Source organism: Lepus europaeus, chromosome 5, assembly GCF_033115175.1.
Source record: "Lepus europaeus isolate LE1 chromosome 5, mLepTim1.pri, whole genome shotgun sequence".
NCBI classification, from domain to species: Eukaryota; Metazoa; Chordata; class Mammalia; order Lagomorpha; family Leporidae; genus Lepus; species Lepus europaeus.
In genome coordinates, this window is record NC_084831.1 from 110,976,738 (window position 1) to 111,002,161 (window position 25,424).

The window sequence follows — 25,424 nt, forward strand, 5'->3', positions numbered from 1 at the left end:
CTGTATATTGTAGGATGCTGAGCAGCATCTATGGGCTACACTGGCCAGGTGCTGGTAGTACCGTGTCCTCACCTCCCAAGTTGTGATTCTCAAACTCGTCTCCAGACATTGCCAAGTGTCTTCTGAGGAATGGGGATGGAGGGGACGCAAAATTGGGCCTGGTGAGTCTCACTGTTCTAGGTGCTGTCAAGAACAGGAGCACCAGCTATCCATAAAGGATAGGGAGTCGAAGCCCCACACCTTGTGATGACGTAATGCCACGTAGGCAAGGTGAGAGGTCCTTCCCTGGACCACTAATGGATGAAAGTCCTCTGACAGATACACTGGCATTGGTTTGTTTTTAAAAAGATGCTCCCATGATTTAGAAAAGCAGTGTCAGCCAAATCCTTTTCTTCCACTAAAATCATTTTTCATTCTTTGGCGTTTATAAGGTGGGAGGGTGAGCCAAGACACTTTTGAAGGCATTGGAATGAAATGCAAATCCTTGGCCCACCTCTGAGGGTGCGGTGGCAGCTGACCAGCAGTGTCTTCACGGCATACACAGCAGTTGAGTTTGTGGAATACAAGACGAGGTTGTATCATGAGTGAAACTTGCCGGAGCTTCCTTGGAGCAGCACCACAGCACGCGAGACTAAGCTTCAGAGCCAAGGCAGGTGCACTTTCCCATCTCTCACTCCTCGGAAGTTGATGGGAGGTCCCTGAGATACGGGAGCACCTGTGTCCACGTGTGCACCAGTCAGCACTCTGCACACTCCTCCAGATCGCATGAATTAGTTCCCCAATTTTTCGTAGATGTCTTTGAAGACAGATTTATCTTGCTCTTACTGGAATCTTCTCTGAGTTGCTTTTGACATCTTTTTTTTTGTTTTGTTTTCTGTTTTTGTTTGTGCACTCCAGACTCCTAGATATGAATTCATTTCCCCATAGAAATATAAAACTAGGTCATATCTTCTGGTAAAATTGTTCTGTAGATTCCTGGGATTCTGAAAATAACAGCAATAAGGCACCATTATAGCCAGTCAGCAAACTTCTGTTTGAAAACCAAGCCCCTCCCTGACACTGCGCCTGTGGGTATCTTGTTTAGAAATGGGCTTAATTTCTGTATTTTGATGTTGTCCTAATGAGGCCACACAGTCCCATGGGTTGCTGGGGCAAGGGGCATGGCTTGAATCCATCCTTAAGGGAGGTCATTCCAGTGACTTCTCAGGAAGAGACAGGTCCTCAGATGAGGGATGGGCAGGCTCCCTGGTAGGGGTGGAAAGGTGCTTCTTGCTTCAGTTCCCAACAAGAGGGTATGTGTGACCTAAAATGTCATGGTCGGTCATAATATGTGTATGTAATAATGACTGAGTCTTTAGTTTAAAAATATCTGAGGAGCCGGTGTTGTGGCATAATGGGGTAAGCCACCACCTGTGATGCTGGCATCCCACATAGGCAATGGTTCGAGTCCCGGATGCTCCATTTCTTGTTCAGCTCCCTGCTAATGCACTTGGGAAAGCAGCAGAAGATGGCCCAAGTACTTGGGCCCCTGTACTCACATGGGAGACCCAGGTGAAGCTCCTGGCTCTTGACTTCGGCCTGGTCCAGCCCTGGCTGTTGATGCCATTTGGGGAGTGAACCAGTAAATGGAAGATCTCCTCCTCCTCCCACCCCATAACTCTGCCTTTCAAATAAATACAAATAAATCTTTAAAAAATATCTGATTGAAGGCTGTTCCTCTGGTTCTAGAGAGAAAGAGGTGAGGCTGCAGCTGACTGGCCCACAATATGTCACCCAGGGACGCCGACTGTGAACATCTCCCAGTGTATCTATGTCATGGCTTTTTTTTTTTTTTAATATAAAAAGGCTGCAAATGATTGCTTTTAGGGGAAAAATGTAGACAATAAGCTAAGCTGTACTTTGTAGGTCCTGTTGTCAAGTTGTAGGTTATTAAAAACTCTTTTGCAGTGCTGTGAGAAATCAAGGGGGAAAAAAAGGGTTCCTTCTGCTGGTAAAATCGCCAAAGGACACGGCCCTCAGGGAAACCTCCCTGCACTGGCGGTGGTGGAGGGTGGGAAATGAGGACAACTGGTGAGTTTCCTTCTGAAGAATTGACTCCAGGCCCTGCATTGTAATAAGCACATGGGGAACAAGAGGAAGAATGAAAAGAAGCCGATCAGATCTTTGCCTGCCCTGGGGACTGAACACTCTAGGTAAAGAATGGAGTATGACTTAGCGAGCATAAGCTCAATGATACATGCATGGCACAGGGATGGCAAATCCAAGGACCGCCGGCAAAGGGGCACAGGAGCTGGGGTGTGCTTTCCTGCAGTGGACAGAGGAAGTAGTACGGGTGGGTTGCTCTAGAGGTAGAGATTTCTGGGAAGGGGCAGGGGCAGAGGGAGGAAGGCCGGGAGCACTAGCAGGTGTTTGAAGGGAGGAGGATGCTCAGAGAGCGCAGTTGTTGGAGGGCTGTGACCGCAGAGCTGACATCCAGCGGTGCCCCAGAGTCAGGGTACGTTCCACCGCCAAGGGTTCCTGTGATGAAAACAGTGCGGGAAGACTTTCCTCCCAACACCTTGCTTCGCATCTGCTGCAGCAGGAAAGGGGAGCAGCGAGTACAAGGCTTGAGAACTAGTTTGGGTGTGAGATAATGGAGACAGGATTAGGATCAGTCTGAGAGATGACAGGGGGAAATGTGCTAGGGGCTGGTAATAAATTGACAGGAAGGAGAGGAGGCACACAATTAGCTCGAAAGCCGTGAGCCTAGGGGCTGGTGGGTAACCAGTGAGTCATGTGGCAGTGCTGGCTCATACACAAATTCCACACACTGGGGAACATTCTGAAGGAAATGTCCTAGCAGTAATTGGAACCCAAGGACTGCAGTGAGAAGGAGAAATCTCCGTAGGAGGCCTCGTTGGCGAGTCATCTGCCCACTCTCCCGTCCCCGGGGGAGCGGTGGAGGCGAGGTCACTTGTGTGAGTAATTACATCGTTATGCTTTATAGGTAATAGTGGAATTTGGGGTAATTAGGGATCAACTCCTCTTTCTCTTCAATAAGATACTTTTGCCTTCACTGATGACTCTGTCAACGAAGAGGTGTTTCAGTGGACACAAACATTGCATTGTGCGGTGTTGTTTTCTCTCTGACTCTTGTTGGGAACACAAGCACAGCCAGACCCAATCTCCCCTGCCGTTCGTGATTCATCTCACCTGTGGCCCCAGTGGCTTTGCATGCCTATGTACGGCCAGGGCACATTATTTCAGCATCACGTAAGAGGAGAGGGGCAGGAGCAGCCAGCCGACGGCAGAGAGAGGGGAGACACTCGGGGCAGCCCTCGAGTTGAGCAGCTGCAGGCTACTCCGCCTTTTGATCTCAGAGTCTGTAAAGGGAGAGAAGAACGTTGAAGGTCCCGTAAGAGAAGCTGGACGTCGTCTTCAGGCGCCTGCCTAGCAAAGAACAGGCCAGAGCAAGGGTTCCCCACACAGGCGCTGTTGTACCCCTCCCTCCACGTTCCTCTGACTGGCTTACACAGAGCTCTCCCTCTCTTCAAAGGAGTTCCATGCCATGGTCCCCCTTCAGTAAGCACTCAGCCAAATGGAAACCTATACCAGCAACGAGGCTGTTAGAGGTTAGCCAAGGAAGAATGAGCTAGGCACGCAGCCATGGCCAGGTCTTAGTTTCAGGCACGTCTTTCCTCCAGGCTGTGGCCTTTACTGGTTCTTTGTCACTGGCTTTCATCGCACCACTATAACGTAATGAGGAAGAATGGTGTTCATTTTGAAGTAGAGGAAGGTAGAAGTGAAGTCATAAAATTACTCTTCTTTTACTCTGTTTTCTCCTTAGACAATCTGATCTCATTTAGTTCATTTTGGTTCTGTCATTGATTAGTTATGTAACTCTAGGCAAGTTAATATGTAATTGGCTCCAGTTTCTTTATATATAAAATAGGGCTAAAATAATAATAACCTACATCATAGGATGTTTAAAATAAGGCTTAATAAGTGCATGAAAAGCACTTGGGTTAGTGGCTGGCACAGAGTGAGCACTGATGTATTAGCTATAAAAACAATAGTAATCTCAGTTCAGCCTAATGACTATCACTTCCATCCTGATCATTTCCAAATCTACTTCCCTGGTTTGAACTCCATCTTGAGTCGCACTTCTGGATTTACAGTTGCCACTAAATATGTTGGTTAAAAACATAATGATTCACCAACTGTTTTGAGTGTCTACTGTTGAGGTTCAAAGGTGTCCAGTAAATAGCACCCTCTTTTCCCAGCTTAGCACTGAACCAATTAAAGACAAGGACAGAAAGAGTAAGGCAGCCAGAGACCAAAATATAACTTTGCTGAAAAAAATCTGATAACAAAAGATGAAACTTTATAAGTGGGCTGCAGCCCAGACTTCCCCAGTGGGAGCCGAAAAGGAACTAGGGAAGCTTTCCTCCTGGCAGATTCTACCCCTGAAAAACTGACAACTTGGAGGAGCAGAGAAAAATGCGTACTTCCTTCGTGGTAGCATTTCCAACCTCCTAAGCATCCTGGGTAGAAACATCAAAGTCATTTTGACTTATTTCTATTGACCTTCACACATATTTATATATAAACACATCATCAATACTTACACAGTTTTTTTGCTCAAGTAATTTGATTCCCTCTGCTTTCCCACTGCTGGTGCCCCAATTAATACACTCATAATTTCTTCCCTGGAACATTGCCATAGGCTCTTGACTTCTTGGCTTCCTAGTCTATCAAAATAGTTTTTCTTCTCCTTTATCACCCAACTTGATCTCTGTCTTACCTACACAACCCACTGATCCTCTACAATCATGATTATGAGCTTTTTCCAGTGGGTACCATGTCTACACTGTGGTGAACTTTTCTTATGATACTTGTGCGAGTCTTATCAGTCTCTCCTGAGGGATAACTGTGAACATACCTGGCATGCAATAGAAACTTTAAAAAAATGACCTGAATTAGTAGTGTACTCAGAGAACATAGGAAGTGATTCCCATGGTCCTATTCAACTTTTTAAAAATATGTGCAGAGGTGTTGGCATTGTGGCATAGTGGATAAAGCTACCACCTGCAACACTATTACACCATATAGGTGCCGGTTTGTGTCCTGGCTGCTCCACTTCCGATTCAGTTCCCCGCTGATGGCCTGGGAAAAGCAGTGGATGGCCCAAGTGCTTGGGTCCCTGCACCAATGTGGGAGACCTGGAAGAAGCTCCTGGCTCCTGGCTCCTGGCTTCAGCCTGGCCCAGCCCTGTCATGGCCATTTTGGGAGTGAATCAGTAGATGGAAGACTTCTCTCTTTCTCTGTGTATGTGTCTCCATCTCTTTCTCTCTGTAACTGCCTTACAAATAAATAAATCTTCAAAAAAAAAAAAAAAAAAAAAAAAGAAGAAGAAGAAGAAGGGGCCGGCACTGCAGTGCTATAGGGTAAGCCTCTGTCTGTGGCACCGGGATCCCATATGGGCACCAGTTCCTGTCCCAGCTGCTCCTCTTCCAATCCAGCTCTCTGCTATGGCCTGGGAAAGCAGTACAAGGTGGCCCAAGCATGTGCAAGACCCAGAAGAAGCTCCTAGCTCTTGGCTCCTGGCTTCAGATTGGCTTAGCACTGGCCATTGTGGTCATTTGGGGAGTGAACCAGTGGATGGAAGACCTTTCTGTACCTCTCTCTGTAACTCAGTCTCTCAAATAAATAAATAAATAATTTTTACAAAAAACAAAAAAAGAAAAAATAAACCACATATGGAGCACCAACTTTTTACATGTCAAGAAGGAATTTTAAGGCCGGCGCCACGGCTCACTAGGCTAATCCTCCACCTGCGGCACATGCACACCGGATTCTAATCCCAGTTGGGGCGCCGGATTCTGTCCCGGTTGCTCCTCTTCCAGTCCAGCTCTCTGCTATGGCCCAGGAGTGCAGTGGAGGATGGCCCAAGTCCTTGAGACCTGCACCAGCATGGGAGACCAGGAGGAAGCACCTGGTTCCTGGCTTCGGATTGGCGCAGCGCGCTGGCCGTAGTGGCCATTTGGGGGATGAACCAACGGAAAGAAGACCTTTCTCTCTGTCTCTCTCACTGTCTAACTCTGCCCATCAAAAAAAAAAAAAAAAAAAAAAAAGGAATTTTATTGTTTTCTTAATTTTGAGCTTCCAAAAGTTGTATTTAATCCTAATACAGACACTTGGAATTAGAATGTAAGGGGAAAAATCTATTTACTGAATAAAAGGTGTTCTCAATTTCTATGTGTGTGTGTGTATGTATGTAAGTATATATACATATATAGATATTTAATTATTGCCTTTCTACTAGGCATTAGGTATACAGTTTGGAGCTTTTCCACAATATCTGGACTGAGATACTGTTGCCAGCAATCATTGTTGTAACAATCAATGGTTCACTCCCCCACCCCACTTTTCTACTGAGCAGAACTTCCACCAAACACTGCCTCATTGGTCTAGGTATGGTCACATGACCCACACTGAGCCAGTCAAAGTCCTTCTTGGGAATGCAGAATGGGACTGATGGATTGAGGTCAGTTTGGTGAATCTCCAGCGAGAAAGTCATTTCTTTAAATTTAGGAGCTTTGGCATCCGCATCTTGCCATATACACTAGCATAAGCAAGTACAGAGAGTGTAGTGTGGAAATCAGAGACAAACTCACAGGGACGGAAATTCCTGATTCCACCTGTTTCTGAAGTCAGTATTTTTGATTTCATGAAATATAGTATCTTTTCCATAAATACCCCTTTCAGTTTATTTGAATTGATTTTCTGTTATAGGCAACTAAGAGCTCCCTAACCAAGACAGTCACCAATTTGTCCCTCAATAGATTTATCTCTTGTGTGTGTGTGTGCTTTAAACCATATATAATGGTTTAAAAAATTGAAGTAAAAACTCATAGCATTAAATTTATAACTTGAGCCATCTTTAAGTGTACAGTTCAGTAGTGTTAAGTATATTCACATTGTTGTATAACCAATATCCAGAATGTTTTCATCTTGCAAATTAAACAGCCATTCTGTCCGCCTCCATCCTCATCATCCCACCTGGTATCCACCATTCTATTTTCTGTTTCTGTGACTCTGACTACTTTAGATGCCTCATTTTCATAGACTTATACAGTGTCTGGCTTTTTGTGATTGGCTTATGTCACTTAGCATAATGTCCTAAATGTTCACCCATGTTGTAGCATGTGACAGGATTTCCTTCCTTTTTAAAGCCTGAATAATTTTGCATATACTATGCATATGTATTTATGTATATATCACATTTTGTTTATTCAGTAATCTGTCAGTGTATATTTTGGGGTTGCTTCTAGCTCTTGACTATTGTGAATAGTGCTGTTACCAACATGGATGTGAAAATATCTGTGAGACTCTCCTTTTAATTCTTTTGGATATGTATGCAGAAGTAGGATTGCTAGATTATAGAGTAGTTCTATTTTTAATTTTTGAGAACCTCCGATTCTATTTTGATAACAGTTGCACTGCTTTAGAATCCCACCAACAGTGCATGTGGGTCCCACTTTCTCTATACTCTTATTATTTTATTCTTGTTATTTTCTTGGTTTTGTTTTAGCTTTGTTTTTGATAGTAACCATCCTAATGAATGTGAAATGATATCCCATTGTGGTGGTCTTGATTTGCATTTTTCTGATGATTTGTGATGTTGAGCGTGTTTTCGTGTGCTTTTTACATTACCTTTGGATAATGCTGGTGCATTATCTTCAGGAAAATGTCTATTCAAGTCCCTTGCTCATTTTAAAATTGGACTGTTTTGCTAAGTGTAGGAGCTCATTATATATTCTGGATATTGAACCCTTATTAGGTATATTGTTTATAAATATATTCTCTCATTCTATAGGTTTTCACATAATTTTAAATTGCAAATATAAGCTGGTAAGGATATGATTTATTCAAATTCAGCAAACATGTATGGGGCACTTAGAGTGTGCAGGATAATTTCTGCCTAGCTCTGACCTTGATATAGAAAGCACCTCTCCTTGTATATTCCTTCCTCTACAATTTGAATTCTGTTTAGCCCCAAGACAGATGATCCGAAAAGTCACAATTCAGGGCCTGGTGCTGTGGCACAGTGGGTTAAAACCCTGGCCTGAAGCGCCAGCATCCCATATGGGCACCGGTTCCAGTCCCGGCTGCTCCACTTCCGATCCAGCTCTCTGCTATGGCCTGGGAAAGCAGTAGAAGATGGGAAAGTAGTAGGAAAGCCCCTGCACCTGCGTGGGAGACCCGAAGGAAGCTCCTGGTTCCTGGCTTCGGATCGGCACAGCTCCGGCCATTGCAGCCATCTGGGGAGTGAACCAGCGGATGGAAGACCTCTTTGTCTCTACCTCTCTCTCTGTAACTCTGTCTTTCAAATAAATAAAATATTTTTTTTTAAAAAAGGTCAGAATTTGGTCTATGCATTTTCTTGACTCTAGCTCAACCTTAGGTTTTGTATGTAGTAGCACACTGTGGGCAAACTAGGGTGGTGGGCCCTCTCAGCCAGTTCTCAGCAGAGTGCTGGGAAAGCAGCTCCATGTAGAGCATTCACATTCGTCTGGGGCCAGTGTTAGTGGGATCACAAGTCAGTTCCAGGACGGTTGAATAAAGTCAGAGTCCAGACCTTTAATCTTCAGATTCAAAACCTTCTCAAAGGCAGGTTAGAGCCAAGCCATAGGATGGTAGCGTAAGGCTTAGGATATGGCGACTGAATATATCAAATATGTCAAGTAATCATCATTTCTCCACTGTTACACAAAAGTGGTACCAGGGAGTTAGAAAGAGACTCGGGATCCTAAACACTGCTTTCCAGGAAACCCGTCGGTGAGAAGGTGCCAGAGATGAAACCTAATCGCCGTGGCTGACCTTTGTGCCATGGATGTTGTTTTGTGATTGGCTTGCTCTTAGGTAATGCAGCCTGAGCTGGAATTGTGACTCAGGTCTCAGGGAAGAGGAGTCCTGAGGTTTTTGTGCCCTGGTGTTGGGACGTAACATGTTTCTCAAAGGCACTGGACCTTGATATTCTCTCCCCTTAATAAAGCCATACAGAAAAACCTGGAGGGACCCACCTGTGACTTTGATATCCCCAGTGGCTTTGGCGATGTCATTTTCAATCATACAGGAGTACGTGTTGTTGACTGTGACATTGTAGAGCACAGACACAACCTTCATTGTCACATTCTCCGAGTTCAGCTCAAAGCTAGTGTTGGAAACTTCTGAGAAGTTGGCACCCTGGTCAACTTGGGACGCCCAGACCACTGTGGGCTGGGGGAACCAGCGAGGAGCCTCACATCGCAAGCTCTCTGAACTGGCATTGTAGTCCACATTTACCTCTGGCATGCTGAAGGCTGCAAGGTCAGAAGTCAAAAGGGCAGATGTCAAGGTCAGACAGCTAAGACAAGATAGCATTTGAAGTGCTAGGTCTTAAAAAACACAATCATTTTCACCATTCGAAGTGACTCAGTACCTCCCTGGGGAGGAATCTGTGTAAAGTCCATTGTGTTGTAGACACGAACAATGATTTGCTTATTGCTATGCATCACAACCCTTTGACCAGAATCACAAACTCCAAGTATTTAAGTTCTAGGTATATTATTGCTACAACAGATCACTTTCTCTAAGTAAGAGAAGGTCCCATGATCATAAAAAAAAGCTTATCCCTCAGGGAAATTGAGCATTTTCTTAGGAACCTGCGAAGTCTTTCAGATTTTATGTACTTTTCTGCCTGGTGGATAAATTTAGGGTGAAGAGGGAGAGGAAGAAGAAAGAAACAAATGGCATTCTCCTGTCACCCACAGAAATTCCATACATAGAATTTACACACAGAGATGTAAATTCAGAAAACATGTGTTAAGCTACGTTGGCAAGGAAGGGTAGATTTCATGGTGGAGAGGTATTCATGAGTTCACAGGACAAGGCTGCTTTGGCTAGTTCCCTGGGAACTTCTGGAATGGATTACACTGGATTGGCTCAGGGTCTGGGGATTCTGGTCACAGACTTGGGCCCGGGCCTCCTTGGCATAGCAACGTTCCAGCCCAGATAGGCTTTCCTTACTAGTAGCACCAGGTGCTACCATAAAAGAGACTACATTTATTTCGGTAAAATATCTGTGAAGAACACACGCATAAGTTTTGAAGTGGCGATAAACTAGAACAACAGATTTTACGTCTTAACATGATGGCAGACTACTTTTGGAGTTGAAGTGGATCTTGGGCATCAACAGCAAGATGGCTGCTTACAGAATTGCAAAGGTCTTTGCCTGATACTGGTCTTTCATGAACTCAACATATTTCATTAGCAACTCCTGCTCTTTTGCCTCAAATATCTTTCGGTACGTTCTTTCCCTTCCCTTGAAAGGAACTCACCTCCAGTTTTATACTCAAGGTTGGCATTCCCTTTGCCTTTAGAAGTGATGATGTAACACTTGTAGGTGCCAGCATCTGTGAGTTGCACATTTTTCAGCCTCAAAGAGGCATTGCCAACTATCACTTGATCTGTAAACACTGCTGTCCGGCCTCGGAACATTTCATCCTGGTCTGACAGGTCATCTTTGCCTTCTTTGAACTCATGGACCAAGCCTACAACACCTTCCTTCAGCCACTGGATCACAATATCAGAAAGCCTGATGTCGGGTTCAAAAGTACAGCTCAGGATTCCATCCTCACCAATGTTCCCGGCCGAGGTGAGAGTCGTGACTGTGATGGAGTGTCTCCCTGAAATTCAAGAAGCAAGAGTCAATGCCAAGGGCAGACTTGGGACTTCTACAACCAAACCATTCATTGGTAAAAGCCAAATGGAGACTTTTAGGATAACTTAGAAACAGAAGCACAGGTGAGGCATTTCAAAAAAGACAACAAGAATTGAAGAGAAGGAAGACAACAATCGTGTTATCTACATTGATCTGCCCTTCACCTTCGCTTTGGTTAGACCAAGAAACCTAAACCTTGAGGTTGAAAGATGAGAATTCAAATCTTGGCTTTGTCACTTTATAGCTATGTCATCCTGCATAAGTCATGTTACCTTTCTGGGCTTCAGAAAAATAGAGGCAAAAATATCTGTCTTACCTACCTGAAGGGGCTCTTGTGAGGAGTAAGTCAAGTGGAAGTGAACTTGACTTGCAAACTGTAATTACACATGTAAGGTATTGTTAGTCTTACTTAACCAGAAGTGGCACAGAAGTGAAACCACATGTTAACTGAATGAAGCTAGTAACTATGCACAATGTTAAACTATAAATGTTGCTACTTTTTTCTCCACTTGAATGATGAAGAAAATAAGGCATGGAGAATACCAGGAATTTGCTCAAGGTTACAATTCTAGCTATGGCATAGTGGAGAATAGCATGAATTTTGTTGATTTTTGCTCACGGTAGAGGCTACACCCTCCTTTCTGAACATATTACCAGGAGAAATATTAATTATGGGACCAGCTGTACACAACTGCATTTTCTTCACTTTCCTGGGTTATAGCCCAGTCAGGGAAAGATCCACCAGCTGTTCTTTGTGCACTGGAGGTGGATCAGGACGCCTTTAATTTACTGAGTATTCCTGAGAGACTTCTTCTGTGATCTGGATGTGAAGCTAAGGAGAGGATGGCCATGGAGCAGTGGAGCAGACAGAGAAGTGTGGGAGAGAGAGATCATGAAAGAGGAAGATGGGGGGAGTTCTCCACGCCAAGAGCTGGCTCGGATCCTGAGTGTGCTCAGGTCTAGTTCTTGTCTCACTCTGCATGTCCTTTAAGCAAACACCTGACATTAAAATGGCCTGCACAAGCCTCTCTGCCTTATAGACGTGAAAGCCCAGCATGATGTGTCCTGAGCACTTCTCAGTTTCCTTATTGGTATTCCTGTCTTTCACCTTTGCCTCCATCTGATCCCTTTTACACGCGTTAATCTGACAGGTAGACCTTATTACAGTGCATTCGTAACATGTCTGTTCTCTAATGGCCAATCTTCCATGGTTCTTCAGGGCTGTGAGATGACTTTCCCATTTGCTAGCATGGTCATCAGAACCAAACACTGCCTACCATATAGTAAATGCTCCACGGAGACTTGTTGCTACCTTGGCAGCCTCATTTCCCACTTGATCCTTTCATAATCCATTCTGTCTGTTTCTATCAAATGATTTGTTGATTTTCTGCCCTTGATAATCTGTCATCTCTCTAAACAAAGCAAACATTGTCTTTCCAGATGTCAGAAATAAATATTATGAATGTAGGGATGTCCTTGGCTCTTCTCTTCTTCCAGTCCATTAGATTTGGAATTGTCTAGTTGCCTGCAAAATCTTCATAAAGTAGATGAGGGTAATGATTGGGTGACTGAATTGTAAAAGCTAAGCTAGATTTATTTTCACTAGAAAGAACAGAGGGTTTTTGACGGGAGAAAAATTAAAGCAGCAGAAGAGGCAGAGGAAGCAAAACTATGTGCGTGGATCAGGGTGGGAGGATGTTTTGGAGGCTTGAGAAAGTGGGACGAGAGACTTCGGGAGCTGCTGCCATGCGTGGCCATTCACGTGGGAAACTGAGAGAGAAATTATGAGAGAGGACAGTTTGAAGTTTGTGCTGCCTAATATGAATGCACTACACCCCCACCTCCTGTCCAGGCATCTTCTTGAACAATGCTTTAAGGATTCAGTTTGCATTTCAATGATTTTCATTTGACAGACCCATATCCAGGGCCTCCCCGGCTGGCATGAGTCATTCAAGTACGCTCCCCGCTCATCTTGCATCAACATTTCATAGTGCCCTCCTCTCCTTTCTCCAAATTCTACTTAGATTTGAGTCTGCTCAGATGGCAGCCCTCCCAAGAAATCTTCTTTTAATCTACCAAAAAAAATTTGTAGATTCTCTCTTTATTCTTCTTCAACACTTTCTTTGGCCTTAATTATAGCAGCTGTCTCCCTCTACCTTGTCTCTAGTCCAGATCTGGCAGTAATTTGCAAGTTTTTCAAGGGCAGAGATCGTCTTAATCATACCTTAAGTCTTACAATGGCAAGTGCTATGTTCCTAAAGGAAAAACACGATTTACTGAGTGCATGAATAAATGAATGGATAAATGGAAATCAGGAAAGTCAAAGCACTGTTTGAGATAACCTATTCACAATGGTTGTAGGAGTAAGGAACATTTGGCAGAATTACCACATCTAAATTTTGGAGAAATGAGAGCCAGTGAAGAAGGCGGCAATAAAAATACACAGAGATTCTCAATAAAATCATGGAGAAAATGTAACTGCATTAGAGCAAGAGTAGACTTGATTATAGTTTATAAAGTGCCATTGAAGTTGAATTGAGAAATTACTTTTCAGAAAAAAATACATGATTAGCATACTATATGGAGAGAATGAAATGGTAATGACAGATTTTAGTTCAGTAATTGTGTCACTGAGTTAATTTGAAAGTGTTGGCCTTGAGCCCATAGGTAGGGAATCCATTGAAATATCTCCTAGAGACTTTAATGGTTAAAAGAAGGCAGCTGTGGAGTGCCCCAGGGACCTGCAGCCGGTTCTAGTCATTTAAGGTTGCATTGATGATGTGGCAGATGGAATGAGTGTAATGTCAATTAAATCCTCCTCCCTCCACATATCAAGTTCGGAGGAGGAATAAAAGCCAGGGAGATCTGAGACCATGAGTACCTTGCTGTTGCTCTGCAACCAGAACGTAGTCAGTCAATACTCATTTGTTAAGTGAATCAGTGAGAATTAAAAGTGACAAAACGTAATTTAATTTACAAGCAACAACATGTAACTATTATTTCTCACAACAGTAACTTTGGAGCTGGTGTTGTGGTGCACGGTGTTGAACCACTGCCTGTGACACCAGCATCCCATATTGCAGCACCGGTTTGAGTCCTGGCTGCTCTGCTTCCGATCCAGCTCCCTGCTAATGTGGGAAAGCAGCAGAAAATGGCCCAAGTGCTTGGGCTGCTGCCACCCACATGGGAGACCTGGATGGACTTCCTGGCTCCTGGCATAGGCCAATGCCATCCTCAACCAGACATTTTGGCCATTTGGTGAGTGAACCAGTGCGTGAAAGATCTCTCTCTCTCTCTGTAACTCTGCCTTTTAAATAAATAAAATAAATAACAACAAAAGAATAAATCTATATTCCAACCTGCAAACAAATGTTGGCTCAAAGAGCATTATAGGCCAGCGCCACAGCACACTAGGCTAATCCTCTACCTGCGGCACTGGCACCCCGGGTTCTAGTCCCGGTCAGGGTGCCAGATTCTGTCCCGGTTGCTCCTCTTCCAGTCCAGCTCTCTGCTGTGGCCCTGGAGTGCAGTGGAGGATGGCCCAAGTGCTTGGGCCCTGCACCCGCATGGGAGACCAGGAGGAAGTACCTGGCTCCTGGCTTCGGATCGGCACAGCGCACCTGCCATAGTGGCCATTTGGGAGGCGAGCCAATGGAAGGAAGACCTTTCTCTCTAACTCTGCCTGTCAGAGGACTCCAGACCAGCTAACCCCCAGAGCCTCTTGTGTGGTCTGATGGGCCTGAGCATGAAAGGAACCCGTGCAGATGGGTTACAGGCAGCTATCAATTGATCCGGGATTCTATGAGACAGCCACAGATTTTAAGTGCTTCATTGGCCTCTAGGGATGATCACAGTTCTGGTGTCTGTGCGTGAAGAAAGCGGGGTGGGGTGTCAAAGGGGAGCAAGCTGAACTCAGAGCAGCTCTGCTTTCACACGCAGTGCGTGCTATTTGATTGGCTCTCACTTTATGAGTATGAAGAATGAGGATAAAGAGGTTGGTTTGCCTAACGCCCTGTACCTAGCAAGTAGTGGAGCCAGGATCACACCAGCCTTGTCGGCACTAAGCCTATGCTCTTTTTATCACATTTTGCTGACACTTGGGGCTAGATTGAGATATACAGTCAGCCCACTTCATTTAAAAATAAAATCAGTTACACTCTAGCACACAAGTGTAAGGTCAATAGCAGTTACTTTTCTCAAATGACTACGTTTGTTTGTTTGTAATATCAATACTTTTCACAGTTTGAGCAATGCTCCTGTTTTGGTGTCTAAGCACAGGCAGGCTTGTCCGGTGTCCAGATGGAGAGGATTAGGGGACAGTGCCCTGTGGCTTCCTGCCCTGAACTCCCTGCCTTCAGTATGAATCCATGAATGATACCAAAGGACACCCAGGAAGCATCAGACCTGAGACTGGAGTGTCTCTGATCCTTCAGCTCTTCCACACTACAGAGCTGTTCAGAGTCTCCCAGGGAGTGGCCCAAGTCAGTTGGGGGCCTTTCTGCTACATCTTCCTTCTCAAGGGATCATCCACAATGGCTGTCCTCTAACCAGGGGCCAGGGGAGCTCCTCAACCTCTCTTCTGAACAATTAATTTCAAATGCATCTCATGTTCTATGGGGTCCATATTTGGAATTGAATGGCTATGAGAGGTAGCAAATATAATATTAAGAGAATCATGAAGAAAATACCTTTTTTTCTGTATTTGGGAATATTTTAAACACGTTATAAGCTGTGGTCTCAGGAATAATGCCTGCAGGGCAAACCAGGGAACACTGTTCTCAGCCGTGACTCCGAGTGAATATTATCTTGGTATAGGGAGTGTAGGTTTTAGGAACAAATTCCTAGGACTCAAGGCACAATCATACTTGCTTGCTGTGTTTGACTTTACACAAGTGTATCATCCAGGCACAATAACACTATCTACCTCCTATTTGTTGTATGGCATATGTGCATATAATAGATGCAGTCACAGAACAGTGAGGTACACGAAGAGGGAATTCAGAAGGTATCATCATTATCACCATCTACTTAAATGATACTTGCTTAATTTCAATGTTTTGTATATTAAACCAGCTAACATTTTATTGAATTTAAGTGTGATAATTGCTCTCTTGTAAAGGTTTTGATCCTTTAATAGAGGCAATTAAAATATCCAACTAAGTGGTATTAAATTAATAAACAGCCCATTTTATCCAAAATAAATAGCTTTCACCCTGTGAAACTGGAAGGAGGCAGAAGAGCTCTTTGTTGGTGATAGAGTTTTAAATCATTGATAGTTCTGTGTTGAGTAGATTGTAACTGCAATCTGTTTATTCACAACTCCATGCATCCCTCCTTTCATTCATTTGAAAAACACTTAACGAGTGCCCTCTGCATTTGAGGAAGTGAGCTCAGGACTTGAGGTCGCTAGCCATGCTTGAGGTTGCTATAGCAACTGGAAAAGATGTAAGTAACATAGGGAAGCTGCTACAATGTGAAAATTCCTGCCAGGGTAGTCAAGGCTACTAACAATCAAAAGAGAAGCAACTTTTTCTAAGGATTCTGATCTCAAGTCTGTTAGCCCTAGGCCCAAAAAGGTTAGCCATCGAGATGAGATTTGGATTAAAGGTCAAATACGAGGACGTAATAATTCAGGGTGATGTATGATAAGGAAGAAATTAAATTATAGTTGAGAAAGAGTTAAACCTTAGAGAGGAAAGTATCAAAATGTGCCTTAGCATTAATATCTTTTTTTAAAGATTTATTTATTTATTTGAGATGCAGAGTTAGAGAGAAAGAGGTCTTTCATCTGTTGGTTCACTCCTCAAATGGCTACAAGGGCCAGAGCTGGGCCAATCCAAAGCCAGGAGACTCTTCTGGATCCCCTATGTGGGTGCAGGGGCCCAAGAACCTGGACCATCTTCCACTGCTTTCCCAGGTGCATTAGCTGGGAGTTGGATCGGAAGTGGAGCAGCCAGGACTCAAACTGGCGCCTATATGGGATGCCAGCTCTGCAGATGGCAGCTTAACTCACTGCACCACAGTGCTGGCCCCAGAATTAATATCTTCAAAAGTTATTCCAAAACACTTGTTTTCTTGGTCAATATTTTATTTTCTTATAAAAATACGTATTTGTACATGCACAAATATGTTTCTGAATATATCTTTATATATGCCCGTACTGAAGTACAACATACATGCATAAAAATCCACTCATGCTAACTGTACAACCTGAAGAGTTCTCATAACTTCACCCCATGAAGCCACAACCTACACCAAGAAATGGAATAGTCCCTCCCTCCGAGTTCCCTCATCCCTTCCTCATTCCTACCCCTCACCCTTCCCCAGGGGTCATAACCATTATTCTACCTTTTAACAACACAGGTTTATTGGCATATTTTTAAAAATTCCTATTTATTTATTTATTTGAAAGGCAGAGAGAGAGAGAGAGAGAGAGAGAGAGATCTTTTATCTGCTGGTTCACTTCCCAAATAACTGCAATAGCCCGGGCTGGGCCAGGCTGAAGCTAGGAGCCAGGAATTCAATCTGGGTTTCCCAAGTGGGTGGCAAGGACCCAAGTACTTGGTCCATCATTGCTGCCTCCCACAATGCGTATTAGCAGGAAGCTGGAATTGGGAGTGGAGCCAGGACTTGAACCCAGGTACTCCAATATGGGATGCAGACATCCCAAGCAGTGTCTTAACCAATAGGTCAAGCACCTGTCCCCATTCACTTTTTTTTTTATTAAACTTTTATTTAATGAATATAAATTTCCAAAGTATAGCTTATGGGTTACAATGGCTTCCCCCCTCCCATAACTTCCCTCCCGCCCGCAACCCTCCCCTTTCCTGCTCCCTTTCCCCTTCCATTCATGTAAAGATTCATTTTCAATTCTCTTTGTATACAGAAGATCAGTTTAGTATATATTAGGTAAAGATTTCAACATTTTGCCCATATAGCAACATAAAGTGAAAAAACTACCATTGGATTACTAATTATAGCATTAAATAGCAATGTACAGCACATTAAAGACATAGATCCTACATAATTTTTTTTCAAATTAATTAATTTTCTATGCCATTTCCATTTTAACACCAGGTTGTTTTTTTTTTTCATTTCCAATTCTCTTTATATACAGAAGATCACTTCAGTATATAATTAGTAAAGACCTCATCAGTTTGTGCCCACACAGAAACGCAAAGTATAAAAATACTGTTTCAGTACTAGTTATAGCATCACTTGGCTTTAGACGACACATTAGGGACAGATCCCACATGGGGTGTAAGTACACAGTGACTCCTGTTGCTGATTTAACAATTTGACACTCCTGTTCATGGCGTCAGTAATCTCCCTAGTCATGAGTTGCCAGGGCTATGGAAGCCTTTAGAGTTCGCTGACTTTGATCTTATTCCGATAGGGTCATAGTCAAAGTGGAAGTTCTCTCCTCCCTTCGGAGAAGGGTACCTCCTTCTTTGATGGCCCTGTTCTTTCCACTGGGATCTCACTCACAGAGATCATTCATTTAGGTCTTTTTTTTTTTTTCCATGATATCTTGGCTTTCCATGCCTGCTATACTCTCATGGGCTCTTCAGCCAGATCCGAATGCCTTGAGGGCTGATTCTGAGGCCAGAGTGTTGTTTAGGACATCTGCCATCCTATGAGTCTGCTGTGTATCCCACTTCCCATGTTGGATCTTTCTCTCCCTTTTTGATTCTATCAGTTAGTATTAGCAGATACTTGTCTTGTTTGTGTGATCTCTTTGACTCTTAGACCTATCAGAGCTATCAATTGTGAGCTGAAATTGATCACTTGGACTAGTGCGATGGCATTGGTACATGCCATCTTGATGGGATTGTGTTGGAATCCCCTGGCACATTTCTAACTCCCATTCACTTGTTTTTAAGTTGTACATACATGGTCTCATGCAGAATTTACTCTTTTGTGCTGGCTTTGTCACTCAACCTTGTGTTTCTAATAGGAAAATGTACTTAGTTGAGGTCAGCGTTGCAGCACAGTAGGTTAAGCCACCACCTGGGACGCTGGCATCTCATATGAGCACCAGTTCAAATCCCAGCTGCTCCACTTCTGATCTAGCTCCCTGCTAATGAGCTTGGGAGGGCAGTGAATAATAGCCCTAGTGCTTGGCCCCTGTCACCCGTATAAGAGACCCAGATAAAGTTCTAGATTCCTGGCTCTGGCCTGGCCCAGCCCTGACAGTTGCAGCCATCTGGGAGTGAACCAGAAGATGGGAGCTCTCTCTCTCTCCCACTCTCTCCCTCTCTCTCTCTCTCTCTCACTATACTCCTGCTCTCTTTCTGTAACTCTGCCTTTCAAATAAATAAATAAATCTTTAAAAAGAATGTACTCAGTTTCCCCAGTCATCAGGAACTAGAAACCACCGGATTCCACACCTTCCCGTGCTTGGGAGGACACGGAGTCTCTCGTGCACTTCTGCTGAGGCGCACACGCTAAGTTACTCTGGGAAACTGAATGGCAGTGTCTCCTGAAAGCTAGCTATTGGCAGCCTGGCCAGACACTCCTTTGTGAAGTACGTGTTTAAGGTAAGATATTAGAAAAGAATTAAAAGACAGCCAAACAAAGCAGAAAGAGGGAACATCAATGAAGATAAAAGAATTAGTAAAAGGAAAGCAAACGAAAGGAAGTAGAAATAAACCGAAAGTACCGTAGGAGGGTACTCCAAAAACTGAGAGGAGGGGGTGAGCATTTGGTGTGGTCGTGAGGATTCCTGCGCCCCGTATTGGAGTGCCTGGTTCAAGTTCTGGCTCTCTTCCTGATCCCAGCTTCCTGCTAATACAGACCTGAGAGGGAGTGGTGTTGGCTTAAGTTCCTGCCACCCACAGGAGAGACCTGGACTGAGTTGCCACCTTGTGGCTTAGGCCTGGCCCAGGCCCAGCCACTGGGGTCATTTGGTCAGTAAGCCAAAGGATGGCAGACTTCTCTGTCTGTCTCTCTTTCTCTGCCTCTCAAATGGAAAAAAACTGGAAAAAAGGAATTGAAAGATAAGTTTGGTGCAGAACTTTGAAATTCATGCAGTTTCTTCATAATACACATTTTCAGTAACTTTTTGAAGACCCCATGTATGCATGGCTTTAAAATGTTTTGCACCAAAATAAAATTATCTTTTAAGCAATGTTTCATTTATGTATTTGAGAAACAAACAGAGAAAGAGAGCCCACTGGTTTACTTCCCAAATGCTCACAAAGGCTGGGGGACAGAAGCCAGTAAACAGGAACTCAATCCAGGTCTCCCTCATGGGTGGCAGAAACCCACCTACTTGGGGCCATCACCACTGTTAGGGTTTGCATTAGCTGGAAGCTAGAATTACAGGACAGAGCCTGGTATTGAACCCAGGTACTCTGATGTAGGACTTGGGCATCCTAACTGGCATTTTAGCCACTAGGCCAAATGTCCTCCCATCTTTCTTTCTTTTTTTTTTTTTAAACGATTTATTTATTTATTTGAAAGTCAGAGTTACACAGAGAGAGAAGGAGAGGCAGAGAGAAAGAGACAGAGAGACAGAGACAGAGACAGAGAGGTCTTCCATCCGCTGGTTCACTTCCCAATTGGCCGTAACGGCCAGAGCTGCACCGATCTGAAGCCAGGAGCTAGGAACTTCTTCTGGGTCTCCCATGCAGGTGCAGGGGCCCAAGGAGTTGGGCTATCTTCTATTGCTTTTCCAGGCCATAGCAGAGAGCTGGATTGAAAGTGGAGCAGCAGGGCCATGAACTGGCGCCCATATGGGATGCTGGCACTGCAGGTGGCGGCTTTACCTGCTACACCACAGTGCCAGCCCTGTCTGCCCCTATCTTTTAATTCCACTTTTTCACAAACAGTTTGAAGTACTCTCATAAAGCTAATACTATCTGCAGCCTTGTTAAAATGACTTTAAGGAGGGGCAAGATTAGAAATTAGAGGAGCTAAAATGGCAAATGAAAATAAAATTAATTATAAAAGGCTATTATAATGAATTTGGAATTCATCATAATTCATTTGGAATTTATAATTCACTGAGAATTATAAGAGGCTATTAGAATTCACTCTAGTGAAGCTGGAAACAAACTCACGTACGAATACTTGATTCATTTACCATTCCCCAAACCCTACGGCCCTACTCTACCTGCGCTTTATAGAGGGGGGACACAAGCTGGGTGACAGCACATCTGTTTACAGCATGGTTCACAGGGTATTTTAAACCCACTGTGGAGACCCAACACTCAAGACAACAAAGACTCCTTTCCAGATGTTACTGCCCATGGACAAGGTACCTGGTCACCTAAGAGCACCGAGGCTGTACAAGGAAGCTAACACAACATCCATTGTGCTGCAGCCCATGGACCAAGAATTTCCACTTTCAAGTCACATTAGTTAAGAAAGGCATTTCAAGGCCATAGTTGCTCTAGACAGTTATTCCTTTGATGGGTCTGAGCAAAGCAAATTTAAAGCCTTCTGAAAAGCATTCACCATTCTAGATGTCTTTAAGAGCATCTGTGATTCCTGGGAGGAGGTCAAATACCAGTGCTAACAGGAGTTTGGGAGCAATTGAACCCAGAGGTCATGAATGACTTTGATGGGCTCCAGGTTTCAGTGGAGGAAGCAGCAACAGACGTCATTGTAACAGATCTGGAATTAGAAGTGGCACCTGGAGATGTGGCTGCATTGCCACAATCTCACAATACATCTCATGATAAATCATTGTAAGATGAGGCATTATTTCCTATGAATGAGCAAGGAAAGTGGTTTCTTGAGATGGAACCTGCTCCTGGTGAGGATGCTGGGAACATTGTTGAAATGACAACAAAGGATTTAGAATATTACATAAACTCAGTTAACAAGGCAGTGGTAGGGTTTGAGAGAATTGACTCCAATTAAACTGCTATCAAACAGCATCAGAAATACACAGAAATCTCCATAAAAGGAGGAGTCAATGGGTACAGCAAGCTTCATTCTTGCCTTGCTTTAAGAAACTGCCACAGGGGAGCGGTGTTGTGGCACAGCCTGTGGTGCCCGCATCCCATCTGAGTGTCAGTTGGGATTCAGACTGCTCCACTTCAGATCTGGCTCCCTGCTAATGCATCTGGGAAGGCAGTGGGAGACGGCCCAAGCACTTGTGCAGCTGCCACTGACACGGGATGGGGTTACTGGCTTCTGGCTTGGGCTTGGCCTAGCCCTGGCCATTGCAACGATTTGGGGAATGAACCAGCTGATGGAAGCTCGCGCTCTCTCTCTCTCTGTCTGTCTGTCTGTCTCTTCTTCTCTCTCTTTAACTCACTTTCAAATAAATAAATAAGTCTTTAAAAAAGAAAGAAGAATGGACAAAAGATAAAATATTTACTTGATACAGAAAGTGAGAAAGGGTGTTAATGCCTTGTCTAGGCCAACACACGTGTAGCAAGTCTCCTTGGCTTAGGCCTTGTGATCACTATGTGGTGGCAGCACATCCGTACTGGGCGAGAGGGACAGAATACAGGAGGCCAGGACTATCAAACTGATGTTAGGGAGGGAAAGCTTTGGGCACAGACTGAGTTAAAGTAGATGCTGCAGATGGTTGATGGGAAATGGAGCAAACAATCCGCCTCAGAGAAGATAGCCGCTGGCCTAATGCGGTGTCACAGCTAAGGTGGCATCCATAATAGATGTGACACTTCAGAGAAATGGCCTGCACAGAAGAGGAAGGGGAAGGCTCTTCCTGCCATGGATGTCGCTTCGCTGCATTCGGAAGCCAGCCATCCACGCCATGATGGCATCTGCTTCCCGCACGGTACAGTGGGCTCTTTGCCTAGGACACCTGTGTGCAAAGACTTGGCGATTCTTCAGCACGCCGCTCAGAGCTTCAAGCAAAGAAGTCACCCACCCAGGTCAACCACTGAGAGAATGGCTCAGATGAGCACTTTCTTGGGAGCCCAATGCCACCTTCACCCCTGCCAGGCAGATTGACTACTGATCAACACCTGAAGTGGGGGAAGCTGGGCTGACACCGTGGCACAGTGGGTTAAGCTGCTGCCTGCAATCCCAGCATTCCATATGGGTGTCAGTTCAAGTGTCTGCTGCTCCACTTCCGATCCAGCTCTCTGCTAATGCACTTCAGAAAGCAGCGGAGGATGGCCCGTGTTTTTAGGCTCCTGCACCCAAGTGGGTGACCTGGCTTACAGTTTCAGGCTCCCAGCCCCAGTCATTGCAGCCATTTGGAGAATGAACCAGCAGACAGAGATCTCTCTCTCTCTCTCTCTCTCTCTCTCTTTGTGTGTCTCCATCTCTCTCTATATATAACTCTGCCTTTCAATTAAGTTGATAAATCTTTTAAAAAATTAAATTATGGAACGAAGGCCCAAGGAGTTAGATGACTAAGGTGAAGAGAGTGCAATAAATAGAAGCACAAGTGCTCAACTCTGCAGTTCTGTGGGTTCGAGTCCTGTGCTCTTTCTATATTCCACATCAATCGATTGACGGGTTCAATGGAGAGGGGAGAATGGATCATGTAATGTAAAAAAAAAAAAAAATCACATACCTGAAATTCCAAAGCCAATGATGAGTGCGATTGCTCCAGCCAGAATAATGATGATGCTAATAATGCTACGGAAGGAGAGAGAAAAACAGCAAATTACTTCTCCGTCCCATTTGGCCCACTGCGACCTGGGTGCACGTCCCCTGTGCAGGAAAATGTGCCACAGAGGGCAGCTCAGCTTTCCCTGCCACGGAAGCTCCTTCTGGAGATGTGTTCCTCAGAAAGGAACCTCCGCAGCGCATCCCCATCTCGCTGGGGCGTTGGGGTAGGTTAAAGGGGTGGCCCTTTTCTTCGATACTTACTTATTTTCTTTCTTATTTTTGATGCTTATTCTTACTTTCTTCTATCAGGGAAGACCATGCACAACCACTGATGAGAACATCTCTGCAGAGCCAGGTGCTACGGGGTGGGGGTGGGAGGTGGGTAATGGTCCATACCTAGGCTATCCTGGCATGAGTGTCCAAATCAAACTCATTCAAGAGGCTAGCAGCATGGGGGAGGGGCACTGGCCATCTTTGTCTCAGGAAAAAATTCTCTTCCCCTTGCCAGTTAGCAAGAACGTGTTGTAAGTTGGAAAGGGGAGTTGGAGTGGGCGAAGGTTAGGAAGACAATGGGCACAGTGTCAGGCAGATTCCCAAGGTTCACTTGGACCTGCGTGGGCAGCGGTCCTTTTGATCTAAGACTTGACTGTTTACAGTAGGCGGTCACAGTTCGTGGGTAGGCGTGGAATGAGTGGTTCAGCGGTTCCTTTGGCGTTAAAGTCAACGACTGCAAATTCCTTCCTTGCAGTCAGTCCCTGGAATCCCTCAGCACGCACTATTTGTTGGCTTAAACATGAGTCGGATTAATCACAAGACCAGCGATTAGCTCATTCTCCAACGCTGGTGTGGAGTCTCTCAGCTGCTGGGGTCCTGAGTTGTGGACCACTGTGTCCCCCTAATTTGCATCGATTTTCCTCTGCCATTTTCTCCCTAACTCTTCCCTGACACTGCACTCTCTACTGTTTGTTTAAACTATCTTCTCCTAGACCAGAGCGGTCAGCTCCCTCCCTCCTCTGCTGTCTTTGAACTTCTCAGCCCATCCACCTCCTTGTATGGTTTGTTTACCTGCCTTGTCTCTTCCATAAATGTTTAACTTTGCACCGGCTCACACCTAATCCACCCTACCCCAGAAGTCCTCAGCGGATTTTTGCTTTCTTTTAATAAAATAGTAAATGTGTCTACTACAGAAAGTTTAGAAAATATAAATAAGCACAACAAAATCCCCTGTAATTCCACCGTCTGGATACAACCACTGTTACTGTTTTGCTATGTATCCTACTCGTCTTAAATCAACAGATTAGCAAGTGAAACTGGGAAATCACACAAATAAACAGATGAGGAAGTATTTCATGTAGTGAGTATGAGAACTGTGTGGCAGATGTTGTTTCCAGCACCATTTATGGATTATGGCATGTATCCACTCAGTACCCTTAGGAGGCAAGCAAACGTCTCATCTCCATCTCATTGATGAGGAAGCAACACGGGAGATTAAGCTTCTCTTCCTGAAATCACGTAGTTAGCAAGTGGCAGAGCTAAGATTAGAATCTGCTCATTTTGTACTCAGTTGCTTCCTCTTCTGCTTCTCGGGCGTGGTGGCTCCCACGTGGGAACGCATCCCTCCGCTCTACCCAGGGGAGCCCACGCTCTACAAGGGCACAGCAGCTTCAGCAGGCAGTGCAGAGGGCACAGCCATCCCGGGAAGCTGGCCCCATGGCTGCTTGCCCCAGGGCACGCATCCCAGGCAGGTGTCCTGGGCCACACTCTCACACTGCTCTGCTGGCTGTTCACACACTCCCCACACCCACACTGAGGTTACTCAATAGGCAGGACAAAAGGAAGGCACAGGGAGGCAAAGAGTGGTGGTACTGAGGGCAAAAGGAAGCGCGGGGCATTTTCCTCTCTGCCCTGAATAGGTCCATTGTGCGTAGCGCCCCGCGGCTCCGGGACGGCCCACTCCGAGAAGCAACAGGAGTGAACAGTGCTCCTGGAGGTCAAGGCCTCCTGAGGCGCAGCCACAGAGGAGGCAGGTGAAGCTTTAATAACAGGGCACCTGCTAACTTGGTGCTTCCTGGTCCGAGTGTGGGCAAGCCGCTGCTTACACGCAGAGCAAGAGGTACCGCTGGCTTTCCTTGACCAC

The 25,424-nt window shown here is 44.8% G+C and overlaps 1 protein-coding gene across 1 annotated transcript in view; it reads right to left on the reverse strand.

Moving 5' to 3' along the window:
• Positions 1-923: 923 nt before the first annotated feature.
• VTCN1 (V-set domain containing T cell activation inhibitor 1) overlaps positions 924-25,424 on the reverse strand; it is a 58,037-nt gene continuing 33,536 nt past the window's right edge. Inside the window, exons 2-6 of the mRNA XM_062193508.1 lie at positions 23,250-23,314; positions 10,362-10,709; positions 9,066-9,344; positions 3,193-3,362; positions 924-983 (exon numbers count right to left, since the gene is read on the reverse strand). Coding sequence (XP_062049492.1) covers positions 3,238-3,362; positions 9,066-9,344; positions 10,362-10,709; positions 23,250-23,314 — 817 coding nt within the window. The 3' untranslated portion in view covers positions 924-983; positions 3,193-3,237. The remainder of the gene's footprint in view (positions 984-3,192; positions 3,363-9,065; positions 9,345-10,361; positions 10,710-23,249; positions 23,315-25,424) is intronic.